The sequence below is a fragment of the Martes martes genome (assembly GCF_963455335.1).
Source record: "Martes martes genome assembly, chromosome: 6".
Classification (NCBI taxonomy): Eukaryota; Metazoa; Chordata; class Mammalia; order Carnivora; family Mustelidae; genus Martes; species Martes martes.
This window is the reverse complement of record NC_137893.1, coordinates 135,541,454-135,556,780: the sequence shown is the minus strand read 5'-3', so window position 1 is coordinate 135,556,780 and position 15,327 is coordinate 135,541,454. Positions and strand designations below refer to the sequence as shown.

Sequence of the window (15,327 nt, the reverse complement as noted above, 5' to 3'; positions counted from 1 at the left end):
CCCAGTACTTCTGGGAAAGCATTTAAGAATGGACTTGATTCCTCTGAAAGGGAATCTACAGCTTTTACAGACATTTTATGAGCATTCATCTTTATAAAGAGCCATTTTCCAAAAAGGATTCACCTATGATACTTTTACAACTATTATAGCCACATGTGCTAGACTGTTCTTATCATTTTGAGGGTAATGGACCTATTTGCAAATCTTGAGTGAAACCCCAGGAATCCTAGGTGCGGAGGCCCTGACTGCCCACATCCTTCTGAAGTCAAGACCCTCCTTCTTTCCATCCCCCCAGCCCTCACCAGCAGTCCCGCATGTGGTCCAGCTGATCGTGGACATCCTGGTGGCAAGGCAGCTAGAGGATGGATATTCCAGGCATCTTTGGGCACAAGGGGGTGCTGTTTCTTAGAGGTCTGCTGGCCTTAACCGCCCTCCCTCTCAGAGGAAGGGCTCAGCCACTGTTACATCTCCAGAATTTCATTTTGGGTTCTAGTTCTCAAACTAGTTTATAGACATCCAAGCACTGATCCTAAGTTTTAGGAATAGTTTGAAATCCAACAAAGAAAAACGTTTCCTATTCACATGCAGTCACTTCATGACATGAAGGGTATGACGAAGAAACAAGAACACAGAATTATCTTGGCTTCCCTCTGACCCCCTAATATCAGTGTGGGCCATGCACACGCTACTAATGGGATAAGATCTCTTTGGAAAGCAAACTGGGAAAGGGCCAAGTTTGATAAGAGAAACGCAGCAACTGTCAAAATGTCAATGTAACATTTTGTGGACTCCCTTCTCCCCATGGCCTAAGGGTTCCTGGGCGTCCATATCTTGGAGTACTTTTGGCTGCTGTGTCATTGACCTGACCTCCTCACTTCCCCAAAAGAACTCACAGAAGACTACGGAAAAGTCTTTTTGTGGCCTTCTTTGTTCGGAATGCTGGAGAACATGAAAAGTGAAAGCTATTTTCTCATGCCCAGAAGACCACTGTAATAACAAGGATAATGACCCATTGGAGCTTCAAATTTTTATAGTGCTTTATGCTTTTCCAAAGCATTTCCACATACATTATTGCAATCAACTCAGACAACAACCTTTCGGTTTACAACTGAGAAAGGAGAAATCATGAGGACCCTATTCAAGATCATACAGCCAGGCAGTGGGACGACTGGGGCTCGAAGCCAGATTGCATGACTGGGTCAGCATCTCCAGCCGGTCATCACCTATCCGGCTGTCCCGTGGTCATGCCCTCTGACCTCTCTGACCTCTCACTCACCCTCCATACTGAGGTCACTTGTCCGTCAGCCCTGACACCTAACTATACATGTAGATTCCAAAAGGAGAACAAAAGACAAATCCTTCTTTGACGGGTATCTATGGATATAAAAATAAACATAGCACTCTTCTTTATTGCTCCTTTATGGGTGTCTTTCCCAGACAAAAAGGCCCCATTTAAGAACAGTTCATCAACTTGTTATTTCTATGTACACACAATACTCCTTCTTAATAGCAGAGCCTTCACACTGGGAAATTATTTGCTAAATATTCCCCACTGTCTCACAGTTTGGCCTGTTGATTTCTCCCAGATATAAACCATCTGGGCTGGTGCAAGAAAACACAGCAAATTCAAAGAGATGTTTCCCAGATGTGCAGAGGACAGCGGTCCTGAAGAGTCTGTCACAGGGCCGGCTCCGGGCATCCGTATTTCCCAAGACCCCTTTCCAACTGTGTCTCACCGTAGCTTGTACATGACTGAAAAGAGTTCCAAGAGGTTGACCAGATAGCTGAGGAACATGCTAGGGAAGGTAGCTGTGGAGCTGCAGTACCGGGGACTTCCTGCAGGTGGCCCCACACTACGTGTTCACATAATAGTTTCCGAAGTCCTGCTCACAAAAAAGTGGGCTGGGATCCACTGTCAGAGGTTTCAGAAGGACATCCTTCCCAGGCGGGATGCTTTCTTCGGTGTGGGGCTCATTCTTCTCTTGTCCTGTGGGACGTCCCGGCATACCACTGAGCCTTCTTCGACTTTAGGAAATACAACGGGCAGAAATCCTGCTCATACCGTTTCCGTCTTGGGAAGAGTCACTGGCTCCAAAGGTTTCTGTGGGGAGGTGACTGGGAGAAATGCTCGTTCCATGACAGGCTTAGAAAAATCTGGGAAAATACTCTGTTGTTGTGCAAACTTCTGAAAAAATAAAAGGTACGTTGAGAGATGAATAATCGGGAAAATGCATCGTTCCCTAAGAGCGGGCTCGCCAGCTCAGTCTGGCAGCCTCGTTCAGTCTACAAGTGGGCTCCTACTGTTTCACTGGCAACTCCAAACTGACCACGAGATGCCCTGACTACAGACTGAGGTCATTTTCAGCCCCTATGGTTAGTTATCTTCAGTGAAAATCAGTGCCCACCAAGACAGGAATTTGCCTGCAAAAAAGTAGTCACTCAATTTTAAAATTTGCACTCCACTAATTCTAACTGTCTTGTGCACCAATAACTCTAACAGTCAAATCATAAGCTCCTTGAGAGCAAGAGCTATGCCCTATAACCTTTTTATGTCCCCTATCAGTGCCTAGCTTAATGCCTGTACACAGTAGGTGCTTACTGGATTGGCTGATGTCCAAAATAGCACCCAAGAGATGAGTTCATGGCCAGAGAGGCAAGGAAGTGAATGGAAGGGGCCAGTGAGTGACAAGAACTGGCCCCGGGATAGCTCTTGGGTGAGCTCTGAGCTGGTCCCTAAGTAGCCAGTCCTTCCTGACGCTATTGTGACCTATGGGACAGAGCGCTTCCTAGTGGGCCGGGCCCAGAGCTAGCCTTGCTCCCCTACAACTTTGGTCAATCCAGGTGTGCAGCCATGTGGAAAGAGGGTCAGGGTCTTGAAGCTGGAGAGCCTGCTACCAACGGTTCAAGGGCATGTCAAGGACACTTAAGCACTGGCCAGCCATCTTTCACACCAGGACATTCCCTGTACGCCCCACTACGCTGGCTTCTCAGGGTTAATTCTCAAAGAGTGGGTGGAAGTTCTGAAAATATAAGAGAAGAGAACCCGCTCGGAGGAAGCAGTTCAAGGTCAGGAGAAGGAAACTAGTCTACCACCGTGACTGCCCAGGGTCACTAGCCTATGGCAAAAGTGGTGCCTTTGCCCCGGGATGGTGGAAGGCTGCTGCTGCACTGTCCACCCCTGTTCCCACCCGGGCCTTCTCAAACCTGCCTCGCACGCCTTGCTTTGTTTCCTCCTCATGGTGCTCTCCGCAGGGCAAGCCGACTGAAAACAAGCCGGGCGCTTCCCTCAGTGACCTCACGGTGCGGGCCCCTTGGCAAGTGCAGGGTTCAGAGAACATCTCTCGCCACCATTAAATGATCCACAGTTTACAGAATATATTCGGATTGGTGCCCCCGGCTGGTCTTTCCATCATCATCAGAGTTTTTAAAAAGATACTTACACAAGTGAAAATAATGAGTGTTAAGTAGAAGATGACCAGCGCCAACAGCAGCACGATCTCAGCTCGGTATTTCTGAAAAGTGTCCTCTCTGCGTTCCTTGGGGCACCCTTAAACAAAACGTGAGTAAAATGTGAGGCCGTTGAACAGGACTTTCTGACCATGATGAAAAGCTGAGAACGCTTCGCACTGGCTTTTTGCGAGTCGCGCTTGTCTCCCACTCCTAACCTCACACCTGCGCCGTCGGGAAGAAGAGCGCGAGTGACAGCGGTGACAGCAGTGACCGTGGCAGCCTGGCCGTGTGCAATGGGCCTGGCCTACGGATCTCACTCGATCTCTGGAGGCAGGTGGGAGCATCTCTGTCTTACAGGTGGAAGGGTCAGGGCTCAGAGAGGCAAAGGGAGTGAGGCGGGTGGCAGGGCCGGGAGTCCGGGCCAGACTGGCCCCATGGCCCGTCTGCCTCCATTTCAGAGGCTGGGCCTCTCCTGGCTTCTCTGACGTCTTCGCACCAGATGACACACCATTTGTGAAGCTGCATGTGATCTATCTAGCTTCTTCGGTGCCGTGGGGAATGCTAGGTGTTCTGCCGTCGGGAGGCCCGGGGGGATGAAGGCACAAGGCGGGCGAGCTGCCCGGCTGGTGCTGACAAAGTCAGCACGTTTCTGTAGAATCATGAGACTCCTCGGCCGAGGCCAGCAGCCAAGGTGAGCCAAGGGGCTCCCCCGGGGGCTGCCAAAGGCTGTGGCTGCAGCACTTGGGGACGCCAAGGGGTCAGAAGGAGCAGCCGGACCTTCTGCCCAGGAGGAGACATGGACGGGACAGCCTCTCCTCACTCCGACGTGACATCCAATGTGTACTGAATCTGCCGGGAGGCCCAGGCAGGGGCAGGTGGGGTGCAGATGACTGGGGAGGTCCTCCCCCAGGGCAAGGGGTTGCTGGCAACCCCTAAGGCTGGATTCGACATCTCACAAGTGGCAATAGAGGTGGGATCTCGCCAGGGTCTGGGACTAAAGAAAAGAAAGGTAGAGAGCCATTGTCCTAATGCTGCCTAACCTTTATCGGGCACTCAGTGTATCCAGGCATGGGACAAAACATTTGAGTACAATATCGCCTTCATCCGTCACCATAAGCGCATGTTGGAGAGGCGAGGGATGAGAGGACTGCGTTGGGCCCAAGGTCACACACTAACGAGCAGCCCTGCTCCTAATGGAACCAGATCCAAGGGACACACCAGCTAAGTTGCAGGCAACACAGCCGTCGGGAGAGGAGAGGAAAGGAACGCAGCTGTTCTCTGTTTCTCTGGGCTCCGCGCACCACACGACATGCCTCCTCTCTTTGCTCTCCCCCCGGCACTCGTGTGAGCGTGAATATTCACGCGCAGCCCACTGTGTGACAGCCACCGCGGAGACCAGCACAGGGCGGGTCGTGTTAGAGGTAGCAGGTGCACCAAGGTCAACAGAGCAGCATAATGGGCTCGAGACTGAGAAGGGCATAAGGAGAGAGAGAGAGAGAGTGTGTGTGTGCGTGCGCGCGCGTGTGTGTGTGTGTGTGTGTGTGTGAGAGAGAGAGAGAGAGAGAGACAGTGAACCAAATCCAAACACTGAGCCCTACACAGTGATCCTGTTCTTGTGAAAAAAGGAATATTCTCTTGAGTCAGATTCCTTTCACATTCCTAATAAAAGGAAAAAGTTATTATGGTGCAAAAATCAGGAAACTCTATGACAACAGCCTGTTTCTCATTTCAAGCCTCCACCCCTAATAAGCGCTGGGCAAAAGTCAGATGCAAGGCATATTTTAAGCTCCATAAAGAAAAAGTATGGGAAAAAAATCCAAAGAGACAATCCTTGTACTGGAGCTCCAGTCTTGGTATTACCGCATAGAGCAAAAATGTGCATTCTGTCCCTGGGACGTTATTTTCTCACGTGTCCTTTTTCTTTGGCCCTAGGTGAGGTGTGGGGCAAAGTCATCACGGTAAAGGGGAGGGAAATGCTGTTCTCGTGGTAAAAAGGTGGCAACAAGACGCAGCCCCCTTAGGCCAGGTTAGAAAGGCCCAAACGGCGGAACATAGCCACCTGATGCGTTTAGGGCTACACGGTTTTTCTGTCCTCCAAAAATTAGTCTTGGATACTTCCGATTTGCTTCAAAGGGCTCTTGTAGGGATACACAACACCTGGGTTCATAGTTTGGCTATACTTGGTATCTATCTATCCGACTAGGGTAAATCTGTCCTTAGACGGAAGGAAGGGAAGAAGGAAGGGAGGGAGGGAAGGAAGGAGCAGAAAAGGTTATGACATCCTTGTAGGAGAATTTAGCTTTCAGCCATGGATGTGACCCAAAGCTCCCAGTCGGACTCCAGCCGGGAGGACAGGTTTTAGGGCCTACTGCAAGTGCCCGTGCGTTTTGCAAGGAGGAAACAGGTGCAGCAGGCCACTCACCTGTCACTTTCAAGGTCACGGTGCCGCTTTGGTTTCTCTGCCCATCCAGCTCCTCCACCGTGCACCTGTACGTCCCCGCGTGGCAGTGGCTAGTGTTCCGGATCTTCAAGTAGAGCCCTGTCCCAGAGGCTTCTAAGGAGGCTTCTTTCTGCCGGTGGGACCGCAGACCCTCCTGGGGCACCTCCATCCTCTCCTCGCCACCCTCCGTCAGCTGTCGAGAAAGAGTCACACTTCATCACACCGTGCCACAGCCTGCACGCACGCCCCCCCGCCCCCACCACCATCAAGGTTCTGCCTCCTGTTTTCATAACACTCATCCTCAGCTAGTTTTTTTAAAACAAAATATTATGCATGTGTGACCTTCAGGGGAGGAGGAGAAAAATCTATGAAAATTCTTTCAGGCTCTATCTTTGCTGGAACAGGGTGAGGCCTCCCTTTCATGATTCCGTGTAACCCAGCTTCCAGCCTCCACGAAGGACAGAGCGGCGCCGCGGACAAGAACGACCGCCGGACAAGGGTGACGAGCCGAAGCGCGTGAATCACTTTGAGTCCCATTTCGCGGCGGACGGCTCCGTGTGAAACGTTCTCTCGTTTCCTTCCAATACCAGCTCCCCCACTGAATGACTCCTAGCATCTCGGCCCTTTATCTAAATGTTCCCAAGCCGGGGCGGCTCAGCGGACGGCACGGGGGCGCCTGAGCCAGGCCTCCCAGAAACGGACACTGCGTCCTTCCGACCGTGGCGAGCGCGGGGCCCCCGCGGGACGTCACGAGGGACACCGTGCTGAGCCTCCAGCGGGGCACGAGGGCGCGGCCGCCGCCCCGCGTGCGGGCCTGTGTCAGACGGCGCGCGGCTCACGCCAGGACGCACGTGGAAGGACCCTGACCGCCGCGATCATCGTACCCGCCCAGAGCGGCCAACGAGTCCAGCCCCGCCGATGGGGCGGCCCTCCCTCCCTGAACTGTCTCCGCGGCCCGGCTGGTGGCGTCTTTACATCTTCTGTTACTTCCAAGGTTAGGCGACCACCCCATTCCCCCGCAAAGAGTTTGCGTTTCCTGGATGAGCTTGCCCGCCGCTCCCCCACGGAAATGTTTTCAAGCTTCCAAAACTGATGGGCACAAACCGGAAGGCCAGTCGCTGTTGTCGGCGCTCAGGGGGGCACCCCGCCCCGGGTCCGATGGCCGGGACCCGCAGGGAGCCTGCGCCTCCGTGGCACTCCTTCCCTGCCCTAGTGCTGGGACAGCGCCCCGAGCCACCTCCGGGAAAGACCTGGCGGTCCGCAGCGTTCCCCGCCCTGCGTCACCTGCCTTTCCCTGCGTGTCACCTGCACTGGGAGCGGGCAGCTCCTCTCACGCTGGCCGCGGGGGAGCCGGTGCGGGCACCGCAGGGGCCAAGGAATAGGGGCGGTGCCCGGGGAGGCAGGGGCTGCGAGGGAAAGGGCACGCACGCACCCCTGCACGCACGCTGTACGCACCCACTACACACGCAGCACACGCGCCACACGCTACACACTACACACTCTACACAGCGGTACACACGCCACACGCTACACACTACACACACGCTGTACACACACAACACACTACACACATGCCGCATACACATCACATACTACACACTATACATACTCTAAACACACGCCACACACTACACTACAAACATGCTGCAAACACACTACACACACTCATTCAGCCCCACAATACACACACACTGCGCACACACAGATCTAACACACATACTACACACACAGCACATACACAACACACACACTTCACACACCACACATATTACACTCACACACACTGCACACACAATACACACGCTATACAAACTATGCACATAATACACATACATACACACAGCACACAACACACACGTGCTACACACACAGACTACACACACACCACACCCTCCCCACATGCTCGCTGGCTTCTGCTGCGTTCACTAAGTGAGGGGACGCACCTGGAGGCAGACAGAAAGCCAGGCTGCAGGCTCGTTAGCATGCTGCGGAGCGGGCTGCAGGGACATCTGGTGGCAGATTTACCGCTCCCGCAAGAAACCCCGCTCCACTCACTGCCCCCTCACAGGCCAAGACGAACGGCTCTGCTCAAGCAGAGTCTATGGAAGTAAATCCCACTTCTTGACGGTTCTTCCTGTGCTGAAAGATTCCTCCCTAAATCATCAAGGGTCTGCAGACGGGGGCCTTCAGATGATCAAAAAGAAGGCAAAATACAAGGGGCGCCCAAGGAAACTTAAGGGGAACTCAAGCCACATAACTCATTCTGGAATACATCAACTTGAGCCCAGTTTTTCTCTTTTCGAGCCTAATTAAACCACAAACGGCAGCCTCATCCTGTGCTCACGCCTGCCCCCTCCCCTGGGCCTGGCAGAGGGGCTTCCTCCTACCAGGCTTCTGAGGGGCAGGTGCCCAGGACCCTCCAAGGACCATGTGTCCCGAGAGTTGCCCTCACACCTCCACACGGCCACTTTGAAGGAACACAGCCCAGTCTCTACTGCTTCCATGCCTCCTCCTGCTCTTATTTTCTGAATTAATCTCCAAATGCATCAGCTCAATTTATTTCTGATAGATTTCACCAGACCCTGTCTTGCTAGAAATCCTGCATCTGAAACAACGGAAACTTGGTTGCAGCAATCATTTCGAGATTATCTCTCTCCAGTTTTCTCCTTGGGAGCCTCTGATCCCATCCGGTGACCCCTCCCTCAAATCAGAAAGAACCATCTGAAAGTCAAGATCAAAAGCACGGAGCCCGCTGAAGGGAGAGGAAACAAACTATTGCGGTTATTTACAGAAAGGTGGCCCCATTATCCTGCCGGCTGCCAAACCCGGCTGGAACAAGTGTGTGCAAGTGATCAGAACGGACTGGCGGCAGCCTTCCGCCTACCTGCAGAAAAGAATTCACCTTAAAAATCAGCAGTAACAACAGCGAAGGCGTTTATTCGATGGTCAGATTTCCATGGGCCTGTGGCAAAACCTCCAGCGGGCCTCTAGTTATTTTCAAAGGGCAGAACAAAGGCCGAGTGAGAGCATGAGAAAGACAGAGGAAAGAAGTAGGGAAAAGGCAAAACAAAGAAGCCCAAAGCAATCTGCAGAATTTTGATTTACTGACCCATCACAGCCACCCGGGGGGTCATGGCAAAATAATTCAACTTTCATGGGGCCATCTTCCAATGGCCTCTTCCTGGGTCTTCCTGAATGACCCAGAAAAGTGAGCAGACAACTGGCTGAACTTGGGAACTTCTGCCAAAGTCACAAGCAGCGGTCTTTGCCTGATGACCAATATAGCAGAAGGAGCCTTCTGTGCACCTGGAAATGTTTCAGAACACTCCCTCTCGCTTCAAGCTGTAAGTACACACAACGCCTCGTCCCCCTTCTTTATGCCATTTCAAGACAGATCTTCTCACGTGACTCCATCTGGGGATTCTGGGATTTGCCTACAGCTGCAAAAATAGTTGTTGATTTTATGTTCACATCGCATGCTCAAAATGCAAGCAGGTACCAGCAATACCTAGAGACTTTTTATCCAAAAGTTCAAATCATTAACTTCAGTTCTGTGACCAAGCAGCTATCAGCTGAGTCCACTGTGGCAAAAGCAGCACCGTTCAAGAACCAAAGAATTTCAGAAAGAGGGAAACAAAGCAACCAGCGAAGGGGCCATCCTCAACTTGGCTTTGTTTTATGAGTTCTTATAAACATCTGAGCTGACTCAAAATCAACCACTGGCAAAGAACGGCTCTTTAAACATTCCAAATCCAAATGCGTTTCATTGCTTCTCTGCAAAAGCATTTTAGGAAATAGTAATTTATAACAAAAGGAACCCTTGGATTCATTCACAGCCAAGCATAATTGATGGGGACTATTTAATGCGTACTTTACAAAGCTAATATTGTAGTGTGCTAAACCACAACACGATTTGGGCAAATTAATTCCTCAAAACAGTCATCCCAATTATGTTTTAAAAATCCACGCTCCTTGCACTAACTCTTATGCTGACAATTCTATATTTTTGATTGGATTAGAGAAGGGTAAAATAAAAGATAATTCATTTTCAGAAGGCCAAGGAACATTTGATTTGTTTCAAGGCCCTCGGTGTGATTAAATAATTTAAGTAACATATTCTTTCTCAAAAATGGAGATTTTACCTTAAGGAAACCACAGGCCCAAATTAAATAAACTCTTTAATTTGACGAATACTAAAGGAAACAAATACAAGTATTAATTTTAAGGACATGTGAATTAAGTGTTTATTTTAATGATGGACAAAGTTAAACCAGAATAAAAGAAATCAAATAAAGAATTAATATGTTGGAAGTTGAACTGATATTTCAGTCAAAAATCTTATTATTGTGAAAAGTTGTTTTTTCAGTTTAAATAATTTTATCCAATTACCATATTTGGATATAAGAGAGCAAATAGTTCCATGCCTGCTGCAAAGAGAGAATTTTGATCACAAATCTGGAATTCAAATTTATCATACATGAGATCTGTTAAGAATGTGATAGAAAACTAAAAGAAAAGGAAGAGAGCTTTTTGAGAAGCAAAATGTGTGTGCTTCTATATGCATTTAAATATGTAATCCAACAATTTGATTAAACGTATTTAAAGGTATGGACTTTACGTATTTAAAGGTGGTATGAAAGTAATCTGATATATTCCAATCACATTGAACAGCTTTTTCTTTATTGCATTTCTCATGCACTAACTTTCATGTACCTTGGTTTCTAACTCAATTAAAGTGCCAATATAATCCTCATTCATCATAAAAACAGCTCTTTATAACGTGCAAAATAGTTTGGCTCGGAGGTTGATGTCATAATGAGGGCAGAATGTATGCGCATTAACATCGTTTTTTCCTAAGTGTAGTTTTATTGGAAAAATGATTTTCCACTTTGAAATTTACTGGGTCTAACAGACAGAGCTGAATTTATGGCTGCTAAGAGAGTTATGAGTATGGCAGAGACAACGAAATTAAGAGCACAGGCTTTGGAGTAAAACAGACCTGGAAGCAAAGCCCAACCCCACCGAAGCTCACTCTGCTCTTGGCCAACTGACCCGGCGGCTCCTGTCTGCGCTGGGGACACGGGGGTCACTTTATCTCACCAGGGCGGTGTGAAGACGCCCGTGATGATGGGCGTATGTCGTAGGGCTGTCCATCAGCCCCGCAGCATCTGTCCATCACACAGAGAGCCCTAAACGTGTTACCACTCTCTCTCCTTTTCCCAGCCCACATTTCATTCAGCATTCTCAATGGTTCCCAGCACACTGGAATTATTCAAAAGGCATTTGCCAAGTGAACGGGTGACGTATAGAGAAAATGAGGGAGTTACAAGGGCTCTGGCTTTGGAATCGAAGGCCCAGAGTGCAGATTCGAGGTCCATGAGCTGGGTCGTCTTCAGTAATGCACCTCATCTCTGAGTCTCACTTCCCCACCTGTGCTACAGGAAGCTATTTTAAGTATCCAAAGCGAAAACACGTGAAAGTGCTTCACAATGGGTAACGTTGGTCGTAGAAGTTGTTCTATCTGATAGCTTTCCGCTCTATCCATGCTCTCCATCATTCTTTACTGCTGATTCTTACTTCCTGTTTCCTCCCTGGCAAAGTTGTTCCAGAAGTCCCAACCTCTGCTCAAAAGAGAAATTACTTTTCAACCCACGATGCATCCAAGATATCCACAACGTTCTGAATTTACTAAAGCATCACGGTAATAAATGCCGCAAAACCTTTTGAAACTGGGATTTGCCCTTTTGTTGTTCACGCCAAGCGTCCCTTCTTCCATCTGTGTCTCCTGGGTCCTGCGGGACCTGGAAGGGGTAGTCTTATGAGCACTGATTCTCGGTCTTCCGAGATCCCGACACCTGGTTCTAGAGGAGGCACATGTAACTCAGCCCTGACATCTGGGACCAGAGAGACCGGCTCCGATGGCCACGGGACCCAATCAAAACCACTTAAATATAATCAGACATTTGCTGAAATATGAGAAGAGAGGCACAGTATTTTCCTTTGCACGTGATCCTGAGAGGGTCCGCAAGACTGCGGTTACCAGCCACTGTCTCCCTGCCATGTGGATGGAGGCTGATGACAAAAACAATGTGAAGAAAGGAAGACTTGAGGGACAGAAAGACACCAAGCCCTGGGGATAGTCACGAACCTCTAAATTCAGCTGTATTTGTTGCCTACCCTGCTATAACAAAGTGTAACACTGAGCCCCTTAAAATAACAGAAATGTATTTTCTCAGCACCCTCGTGCACAGTTGGTGGGAAAGCAAACTTGTGCAGCCACCGTGGAAAACAGTATGGAGATGCCTCGAGAAACTAAACACAGAGCTACCCTACGATCCAGTAATTCCACTACTGGGTAGTTACCCAAAGAAGATGAGAAGACTAATTTGAAGAGATGTATGCCTCCCTATGTTTACTATAGCATTATTTACAATAGCCAAACTATGGAGGCAGCCCCAGCGTCCACTGATGGATGAATGAATAAAGCAGATGTGGGGGGTGTGTGTGTGTTACATATACACACACACACACACACACACACACACACAATGGAATATTATCAACCATAAAAAAGAATGAGATCTTACCATTTGCAACAATGTAGATGCAACTAGAGGGTATTCTGCTAAGTGAAATAAGTCAAACAGAGAAAGACGAATACCATACGATTTCACTTAGAAGTGGAATTTAAGAAACAAAATGAACGAACAAAGGGAAAAAAAGACAAACAAAAACCAGACTTAACTCTAGAGCACAAACTGATGGTGACCAGAGGAAAGGCGGGTGGGGGGATGGGCGAATTAGGTGAAGGGGATGAAGAATGCTGAGTCACGTACAGAACAGGTGAATTGTTATACTGCACACGAGAAACTAACATAACACCGTGGGGTCGCTATACTGGAATTAAATTGTTTTAAATAAAATTTTAAAAAATAAAGAAATGTATTTTCTCGCAGTTCTGGAGGCCAAAAACCCAGAAGCAAGGGGCTGGCAGGGCCATGCTCTCTCTGAAGTTTCCAGGGGAAAATGTTTCATGCCCCATTCCTGAAGCTTCTGCTGTTTGCCAGACATCCCTGTCATTCCTTAGCTTGTGGACACAACCCTCCAGTCTCTGCCTCCGCCTTCATATCGTGTTCTCCCTGTGTGTCTATGTCAGTAGCTCTGTTTCCTCTTCTTATAAGGACACCAGGCATTGGATTAGGACCCACCCTAACTCAGTACGACCTGGCTTTAAATTGATGACTTTTTAATTGATGACTTCCGCAAAGACCCCATTTCCGTATAAGGTTACATTTGCAGATACCGGGGATAATCTTCCTGTGGGACACAATTCTACCCACAACACCAGGCATAACTCAAGTGTGAATTACAGTTTTAAAGTTGTTTTTTTTTTCCCCATTTCAACTATAGAAACCAAAATATTCCCTTTACTCGAAGCGAGTTTTGGTTAGATTACAATGCTTCGCAACTGAAAAGGGTCCTCACCGATAGGGACACCTCAAACTGCCCCATAAATTAATGTGACATGGAGGGAGCTCTCCCCACATGGCTTCAGCCTCTAGACCAGTCCTACTTGTCCCCTGAACTCACATACTTGCCTCTCCTCCAGACCTAATCCAATTCAGAACACTTGTGCTCCAGAGCTGGCCCAGAGTATCCGATTGTGAATTGCTTATGGCAACTGGCACCCTGCTTTTCTCGTGGGCTTTCCCCACCCGGACCTATATTCCTAATGAACTACCCCCTCTTCTGGAATCTCTTGTCTCCTAGAGATTTGGGACAAGAACATGCTGTAGACTGGTTGGGGTTCCACAAAACGCCAGGTGATAGAAATAAGCCTTGGGTTCCCAAGTCTGAAGATTATGCAAACAATTTCAGATGAAGAAACCCTTTTTAAGGTAATGAATCTCTTTTTAGCCCTGCTCTATGCTAACCCTTCCCTTACATCACTGAGACCTTCTCCTAACTTCCTCTTCTTTGTGTAGTGACATAACCAAATACAGAAGTAAGATAATACTGTTTCTCACATGACCTAGGTTCCCCCTTTTACTCATGGAAAACAAGGGTTTGATTTCTTTGTTTAACCCCCAGCTGCCTTCTTCCTCCTACAGTAAGACTGGAGCAACTCTGCTCTGATTTGTCACTGTCCCCAAAATCTCAGTGATGACCTGTTCTCAGCTGGCTGAGACTCGCAGAGCCCCTCCAAGGCAGCCACGTGCTGTGTTGCCAACTCGTTTATAGAATCGTGGGGACACAACGGGTGGCCAAGAAAGAAGGGAAGGCAAATCTCAGAAATGTGCCAAGGTCTTGGCTGAGTTGACCTGATTGGATTTTGCTGCAGGGAGAGAACAAGGTCTCCCTCTGGGACTCAGCATCTTCCAGGATGAATCAGAGTGTGTCTTTCACCACAAAAAATACGCTCTTCTTCGCAAATATGTGTCATTAGGTCATTCTCTTTGCTTAAAAACTTTCAATGACTCTTTGCTGCCAAAAGGAGTTCAAGCCATTATAGTTGGGCATCCGAGGTTCCTCACCATCTGGTCCCAGCCTTCTCTGTAACATCTCCCAGCCCTCTCCTGTACAATTCCCTTTGACAGATCACTGGTCATCCCACCAGTTCCCCAAAATTCTTGTGGGTTCCTTTTCCACTCCTTTGCTCAAGATGATCCTCTGGCAAAAGGAATTTGATTTTAGGAATTGATTTTAAGATGGCCAGCACGAGGCCCAGGACTTGGAACACATGGGGACTTTAGAAATACTGACTAATGCAAATGTCAATACAAGAGACCTCTGAAAACCAACCTTACAGTTCTTCATGGTTTGACCTAAGGTAAAGCCCATAAAAGCAATTCAACCAGGTCAAGTAGGTGCTAATGAGGATGGCAGAACTTTCCTTTGATGCTAACACATGCATCATTTTCACATTTCAGTGTTTCAGGGCTTCTCTGTTTAAGATAAGAATGTCTCCTTCCTCTCCTAAAAACATGCTCTTAACACTATGTTAAGATAAAATTCTAGACTCAAGGAAGTCTAGTGATCTAGTAAGTGGCACACACTGGCTCTTTCAGGGGCCCATCAGCGTTTGTGGCCGTGTGGATTACATCTGCCCAGACGGGTCATCAACTCCAGCCTCTGCTAAAGGATTCTGCTTTCGAGGGCTTCTTGCTTTGTGGGGCGCCATCACACAAGACAGTCGAGACAGAAAATACAACTACACTGATAAGGAGATTTGCAACACACACGGAAGACAGCTTCATAACAGATGGAGAAAAAGCAAGATCTGCGTGGGGACTATCCTTGAACTTTCGAAGCCGCTTCATGCAAGCCATTAACCAGCTCTCTGCCAGGTCCATTAAGCCCGGAGATAGTCCAGGATCTGCCCCAGCTAGGGGCTCTTCTCACTATTACAAAATCAAGACTGACCTCTGAAATCAGTC

At 48.6% G+C, this 15,327-nt stretch overlaps 1 protein-coding gene across 2 annotated transcripts in view; it reads right to left on the bottom strand.

Annotated features, from left to right (window-relative positions):
• Positions 1 to 1,375: 1,375 nt before the first annotated feature.
• The window catches only part of CD83 (CD83 molecule), an 18,447-nt gene continuing 4,495 nt past the window's right edge, over positions 1,376 to 15,327 (bottom strand). Inside the window, exons 3-5 of one of the 2 annotated variants that reach the window (XM_080807045.1) lie at positions 5,873 to 6,083; positions 3,441 to 3,547; positions 1,376 to 2,182 (exon numbers count right to left, since the gene is read on the bottom strand). In XM_080807045.1, coding sequence (XP_080663171.1) covers positions 2,057 to 2,182; positions 3,441 to 3,547; positions 5,873 to 6,083 — 444 coding nt within the window. In that variant the 3' untranslated portion in view covers positions 1,376 to 2,056. Of the gene's footprint in view, positions 2,186 to 3,440; positions 3,548 to 5,872; positions 6,084 to 15,327 lie in introns of both variants that reach the window. The other variant, XM_080807044.1, reaches the window with a different exon arrangement.